Raw genomic sequence first — 7,685 nt, 5'->3', positions numbered from 1 at the left:
ATAACTAGAAGAAGAAAAGATATACTAACCTTAGAAAGTTTAGTTGGTGAACGGAAAGTACTTTGGAAGATCTCTGCAATGTTCTCCCTCTTTGCCACGAGCTCTCTAAATGCTTAGGAGTGAAATAAAACGTTTTAGGTTGAAGAAATCATTAAATAGGGGTTTAAAACGTCAAAATACCCAAACTACCCTTTTTACTAGTGGGCAGTAGGTAGGGGTCACCCCGGGAGACCCATACCCCAATCGACCCTGACCCTTTGAATTTCTCCAGGAGCAATTTCGGGGGTGGTTCTTCCTATGGCTCTTCTCCAATACTGAAACCATACTTAGGGGAGTGCTTACCTGACCTCTGGGACCTTCCTAACATGTCATCAGTGAACTCTTCATCCACCTTCCATATCCGTCAGCGTTCGAAAAAGATCTTCTTCCAAACTTCAACAACTCTCCAGCTTCATTATCTTCACCATCCACTTCCATTGGTTCAAGTTCCAATCCAATGGTCTCTATCTGGATGGCCTACAGTTGCCTTCCACTCGCACTCCGAGTTCTCGGACCTACAATACGGATTCCCGGGTTGGGATTATAAGGGATTTCACAGCCATGATCGCATGGGGTTGGCACACAAACGAGCATTTGTATCAACATCAATGCACAACTATATGTATTGTAACCCCCGACATATCCTTCACCTCAATTAATTCTCCCTGAAATGTCTATGTATGATGGTTTATTACTTCATCAAATAATTCAGATTCAGAGGTTGTCCATGTACTTGAAGGGGACTTTAGCTTTAGGATCTTATTCACATGCCGTCTTTGAAATGTGCAAGCATGAAAATTAGCCAAGTTGCAGTCTCCAAATTGCAACCATAGAACTCATGATTTCTAGTGTAGCATAACCTCTAGTTTGCCTAATTGTTCCTCCCTCTCCTCCTTTGTCTCCTGTATCTTGTTAATGATACTCTCAGTGCATGCTTCATTTTGGAGTCTTTCCAACTTCATTGTCAACAATTTGATCTGGCTTCGTACATGTTCAAAGGTCCATGCTTTAAACACAGGTTTACAATTCCTTATTTTTGCCATTAATTTGGAGTTTGGACTGCCCTTCCTGTGAATTCCCAAGCATTAGCTGCTTCGTCTGGGCATTGGTTATGTCACATCCACATTGATTCAAACCGCCATGACCTAGGACCCTTTGAAACACCTCCAATGATATCCATAATTATCGGCGTGTGGTCAGAGCTTTAGTGGCTTTTACCTAAACCACGATCTCCTCAAACATAGTAAACCATGCCACATTACCAAACGCCCGATCCAATTTGATCTTAATAGCCTCCTGTCCCGCCCGCTAATTACACGAGGTATGTCGAGGCCCATGGGATTGTACTTCAATCAATCTGCATGAAAAACCAAGTCCTAGAAGCCACAAACGTCCCTTTGCACCATGCAGCTTCCTCGATCTTTCTTTTGCTAGGAAAGAAGCGAATTGAAGTCTCTAATGAGGCACCATGTCTTATCCCTTCCAATTCCAGACTATTTAATCTGATCCCACACCCATTGCCTATTTGCCCTCTTTGGATCTCCATATACCTCAAGTAAAAGTGGAGTTGTGAAAATTTCTGTAATCCAAAAGTTTCAAAGAGTATAGCTTGGGGATCCATGAGGTTAAATGATTGGATTTCTGCAAATTTCATATGCAGTTCTCTACATATCTAATTGTCATCAGTGCCAAGTCAGACTTTAATGTAAAAAAAATAGAATGAATGCCTGTTTGGAAAGTCAAGAAATGTATTCACCTGTCAGTTAAAATAATGTTCTTATTGTTCTTGAATAGTAGACTCTATATATATGTCAAATCATGTTCCTTTTAAAACATCATTGAAAATTTGCGTTGCTGAAAACTAACAAACATAGACAAAGAAGATTGTACAAGAGGAAATGTTCCTTTTAACAAGTACCCTAATTTTCCATCAAGAAATACAACAGAGAAAGTAAAGTAGTTTTACTGTGTCAATAAGAGCTACAGTAAGTCAATCTCCTGAACTAATTAAGTTGTACAATCCTTGCATCAGAATCTGAATCTGAATCTTGACTAATCAAAACGTTGGCACAGGAACAATACCACTATCCTGATGGAACTCTGAAGAGGCTGTCACCACTGAAAATGTGGAGCTGTAGAAGCTTGCAGTTGCAGAATGTCCCTTCTTCTTTAGAAACCGATCGCAGTGGATTCGACAGATAGATAGCAATTCAGGAACCTTAAAGATTTGAGAACTAAGACAATTCTCATAAATTCTATAGGAAATCCAATGAAGGTAACTTGTCTCAAAAAGGAAGGTCTGGGTCTGAGATTCTTCTGCTTAGTTTTTTTTGGGCTGTAACTCGTGTGGAATCCACGGAGTCAGGTAAATCTTTGTAGACTTCTTTTTTAGAAAAACTTTTGTATATATGTTTCCCTCGCATTCTTTTCTGGTCTATACGAAAAGGGAAGGTTGAATTGATTTTTTTCTGTTTTTGTTTTTGGTCTTTCTTTTCTAGATTGTGTTTATATTTGTGATTTCAAATGGAATCACAAACTTTCTCTTTCTAATTTGATTTGATTTGATTTGATTTGATTTTATAAAAGAAGAAAAATATGAAGGGTACTAATAATTTGTGATGGAAAAAAATGATTAGAAAATTAATATGTAAAATCTGACATTTGAATGAATTTATACAATATCATATCTGAGGAAAAGATTTGCCAGGAAAGAGGACAGAAAAATTGAAAGTGTGAAGTGTCCAAAATAATGCTTCCAAAACAGCTTACAAATTTTTTTCTTAGAGCTTAACAGATTTCATTTTTCCCAAAAAAAGAAGAAGAGGCCTCTATAAATTAAACCCTTTCTCAATTGAAGATTAAGGAATCAAGGAGGAAAGGAAGAAAATTACAAGTTGCAAGGTAGCATCAAAAGATTTTATTGAAAATATGGCCAAGCTTTTCACCCCCACCTTTCATATCCTCTTCTTGGCCTTACTTTTGATTTCAGGTATTCATTAATTCATTCAACCATGTATGTTCATGTGCCTCACTATACATTCTTGTAGTTAGGTTTTCGAGAATTGGTATTGGATACTAGATCAAGACTAACTTGATCTTTGAGTATTCTACCTCAAACCACTGTTTTTATCACTTCAGCTTGAAATTTCAAATATATATATATTGATTCATTTAGGTAAAACTCTTCTAAACTTTCTCTCTCTCTTTTTCTTTTTGGTTTTATTGTGTAAATGGAACAGCAAAGATAATGGTGCAACAGGTGAATGGTGATACTGTGAAGCGCAATGAGGTTATGGGACAGTGCAATGAGATTATGGGACCTTGTAAGGAAGACTGCGATGCAACATGTAAGGCACTTTATGGACCTTACTCACAGGGTCAATGTTTGACACCACCTTCACAAAATCCTGAGTGTATATGTAGCCACCCTTGTAGACCCCGTCGTACACTCAAGTTTCATAACCAGATTCATATGTAACTGTTGGATATGTTATCAAGGGCAATCAAATAAGACAAATAAAACAGAATAAATAAGCACGAGAACTTATCTTTTTTCAAAACATGAATCTCCTTGTCAAAAGCATAGTCGCACACATCCATCTAGTGATTCATAAACAAAATTTGCAGAGTTGAGATGTGCTGGGGTCCCCAACGGATTTTTATTTGCGGCAGCAGCTGCTTGCTGCTGCCGACGGCTCTGATTGAGCCACGTCATCAAATTTACATTTAATGGTCAAGATTAAAAACTGAAAAGTATTATATATAAATATAAATTTTCTTTTGCATTTTAAGGGTTTTAGAGTTTTTAGATTTACAAACTCAGTCCCTGTAATAGCCGTGACCGGGGGAGGGAAGAGAGGGAAAAGAGGGAAGAGAGAGAAGAGAGAGAAGAGAGAGAAGCACGGATCGACCCTGTGAATTGGTTGAAGCTGAGCTCGAGTAGTTGGAGATTGGCGATTTTGCTGAGAAAAGAAGGGATCAGACCGGAGAGATTGTTCCAGCTGAGGCGGAGCGTGGTGAGATTTGTGACGGTTGAAGGGATGTTTCCGGTGAGATTTGTGACATGATGGAACATTAGGGTTTTCAGGTAAGGATGGTCACCCACTTCGGAAGGGATTTGGCCAGTGATGTTGGCTTGGAAGATGGGGAGTTCAACGATGCGATTGGTTTTGGAATCGCATCCGATGACGTACCCGGACGCAGCAATCGGTGTTGGGAACCCATGAGCTAAGTTGTATGGGTTGTGAAGTGCTGCTTTGATCTTCATCAAAGCTGTGTAATCGTGTTTGTTGCAGCGAACAGATTTGGAAAGAGATGGTGTTGGGAGAAAGCAGAGAAGATGGAGAGTGAAAAGGAAGGAGAAAAGAGTGGGTTCCATGGTAGAGGCCATTCGTGATCGATTCGTGTTCTCCTCTTTTGGGTTTGATCTGTGGAGATCTGTGAAGCAGTGATGTGTGAGTTCATGAATTTATAGTGGCCTTTCGCAATCATGTAAGGATAAAATGGCCTGGAATCAATTAATAACGTCGGCTTAGAATGTTGCCAGATATCAGTGCTGGCGGATTTTTCTACCGCAAGAATCAATCTTTCAACTGGGTTTGGATTCGGTTATTAGCAGGGACTGAGTTTGTAAATTTAAAAACTCTAAAACCCTTAAAATGCAAAAGGAAATTATATTATATATAATACTTTTCAGTTTTTAATCTTGACCATTAAATGTAAATTTGGTGACGTGGCTCAATGAGAGCCGTTGGCAGCAGCAAGCAGCTGCTGCCGCAAATAAAAATCCGTCCCCAACACTTCCTTTAAAGTATTTAAATGTCTCAAATAGTGCACACGGGTTCTGAGTGCGCTTTTCACCCCCAAGATCAATCAACCCCTCCATCGCAGACAATGCACCCTATAATTAGGGATCCGAAAGCTACATTCACCAGTCCGTTTTATGATATAGTTTAAAACAACTTCTCAAGGTAATGTTTTTGCAAGAATAAACAACCCCTTCCACCTTTATAAAAGAGAACAAAAGACATCACTATAAAGTTGTCTCTAGAAAACACGTCTTAAGATTGTTAAAGAAAATTGAAAAAGGATCACAGTGTTTGAGCTGGAACTTCTAGGCGCGTTACAACGTCGCTTTCCTTAAGACGTAATTCGCCCTCACATCAAGGTGCTATGAGGTATTGCGAACCGTCTCCCAGGATACAAAGAAGCCCAACTTCGAGTTGAATCTCTTGAGTTTTGCTAAGCACTCGCAAAACTCAAGAACAAAGAAGACTTCGGGATTTTCTCTCTTGTACTGCTGTTGTATAGGCATTGAGGTGCCTCTACTGAACAGTTCATGACTCTGTTCGTATGGGTGCACCTCTCTGTAGGGATACGAATGCTGACGTTCAGATATGAGCCGTCGGATCGTTCGGCCACACGATCTAACGGTCCATATTGAACCATCAAAACAATATTTATGGATCTACTTCCATCGCCCTAAATCTACCGTTGATCATAACACACGGTTTAGATCTGATCTCACTCGAAGCGGTGCTAAGTGCTAAGTGCGTGCGCCACAAACGCCCACAGCCCACGCCGCGCGTGCGCGCTCGGATGGTATACCGTCCTCACTCATACACTGCACACACACTGGCGTGTCTCATTATTATAAGTTAGAGTTAATAGGTGGTACCTACTAATTAACCTGGACTCCAACACCTCGGTTTCCAATGTGGGACTATATAATAATACATTTTCCTAAAATAAATAAAGGAAAGTTTTCCGCACTTACAGATCCAATAAAATGAAGCATATTTTATTATATTAAAAATAATACAACATCTTTTCCCTTGAGGCTTGGTTAGCCACCAAACTAGCCTTCCAAAAGATACACCTATTGGTCACTAAGTGTCCATTAAGAAAAGACTCAACCACTCTTCAAATGAAATTTTCAATTTTAGAATAAATCTATAAAATTACAACAATCCCCACAAATTTAAAAAAATTTGTACCACCTAAATCCATATCATCAACACCACTGGTAGTCACCATATGTTGGCGGGGATAGAGACGCACAACCCACTCTCAAGAGTAGGAAGAGGGAAAATCGAGAATGAGAGATGCTTAGAAACTAAATAGGAACAACGCAAGAAAAATTAATTGAAGGTTAGGGTAAGGAAGTGGGAGAAGGGGATAGAGAGAATGAGGGTTTAAATGTCGAAGCACCATTGGTGCTTGAGACCTACTTTTTTTTCTTTGAGTGAACATCGAACTTGTTTTTATCGGGAATGAATTTCTCAGTTTTGTTTCTGTTCTTTCATAACAGCATGTCTTAAATGTTCTACAAGAGGTGTTCTTGAGACCATTTCCTTACTGATTCGTTCATGAAAAATGGAAGAATGGAAGAACGGAAGAACGAACTGATTATCAAACGCCTTTAACCTGTTCTTCCGTTCCCAAAGACCAAAAGAACGTTACCAAACATGCTTTGTGTGCTTCTTTTAGTTTTCTTGGGTCGTTTGACCGAAAAATAAAAAATATTGGTGCACATCTCTCTGCATGCACAGCAACGCAACACCATAGCATGAGACGTGTAGTATAGTAAATAGAGAGTACTATAGATTAAATGAATGGTTTTTAAGTGAAAATACCCACTTTTAAGACCCATTTTAGTTTATAACCACTGGTTTCTAAAAATCCAATTCAAAGACTTTCAACTCTTTCAACTTCCCTCACTTGGGTTTCTTGTATTTTATCACTGTAAGGGATACACAAGTGCCAACTATTACATAGTCTTTCTAGTAGCTTCAATTCATGTACCAGATGTCATGTTCATGAGTTGTATCCATTAGTATATAAATAGCCTGCAACCTTTAAACTTATTATTGGGAAATTCATTATCTCACATGGTATCATGCCTTTTTGGCTCACACCATCCTTGGTCTTGGTATCAGGAAGCATCGTCACATAGTTGAATCTAGTCTTTCTCTTTTGTTTCAAGCTAGAACTCCTTCTTTTCGGACTATGGCATTTAGTACAACAATGTATTTGTTTAACAGATTGCCCTTTGTTGCACTTGGGAACTTATCTCCATTAGAAGCATTGTTATCTACCAAGCCAGATTATAAGTTCCTGAAGATATTTGGGTGCCTGTGCTTTCCATGGTTGTGTCCTTATTCCAAGAATAAGGTTGAGCCATGATTGTTCATTGTGTCTTTTTGGACTACAATTTGTAGTACAAAGGTTACAAATGTTGGGATCCAAAAGTCCAAGAAAATTTGTCTCTTGACATGTCAAGTTTGATGAAACTACTTTTCCTTTCAAGCTCTATATGCCTTATATACCTGTTGTTTCTATGGAGCAATGGCAATTTCATGAGATCATTTTCCTTGTATTAAGCTCATGTAATACCCCCTGTAACATCTCTATTGATAGTGGAAATACTCCACACCCCCTAGGGTTACAGGTAAGTGCTAATTTTGGAGATATTGGGATTCAATATGTTTCTAGGCTTATTAATACGTTACTTTGCCCTAATTGTGTTGCCAGCCCAAGTTGCTCTGAGCCGAACATGGCTTATGAGTCGTTTGAGCTGTCCCTTATGCGTGCCAAGTCTGCGCCTTCCTAGCCTCCATCTATGGCTCTAACTTTCTCCCACACTT

At 39.1% G+C, this 7,685-nt stretch overlaps 1 protein-coding gene across 1 annotated transcript; it reads right to left on the bottom strand.

Moving 5' to 3' along the window:
* Window positions 1-3,850: 3,850 nt before the first annotated feature.
* LOC149012761 (polygalacturonase inhibitor 2-like) lies at window positions 3,851-4,738 on the bottom strand. The gene has a single exon (XM_089157656.1). The coding sequence runs from the start codon at window positions 4,427-4,429 to the stop codon at window positions 3,851-3,853; it is 579 nt and encodes a 192-aa protein (XP_089013782.1). The 5' UTR covers window positions 4,430-4,738.
* Between the last annotated feature and the right edge of the window lie 2,947 nt (window positions 4,739-7,685).

Source organism: Hakea prostrata, chromosome 6 (assembly GCF_041222555.1).
Source record: "Hakea prostrata isolate BN-2017 chromosome 6, UWA_Hpros_2, whole genome shotgun sequence".
NCBI lineage: Eukaryota > Viridiplantae > Streptophyta > Magnoliopsida > Proteales > Proteaceae > Hakea > Hakea prostrata.
The sequence above is the reverse complement of the archived record's forward strand: the minus strand, read 5'-3'. Positions and strand labels throughout refer to the sequence as shown.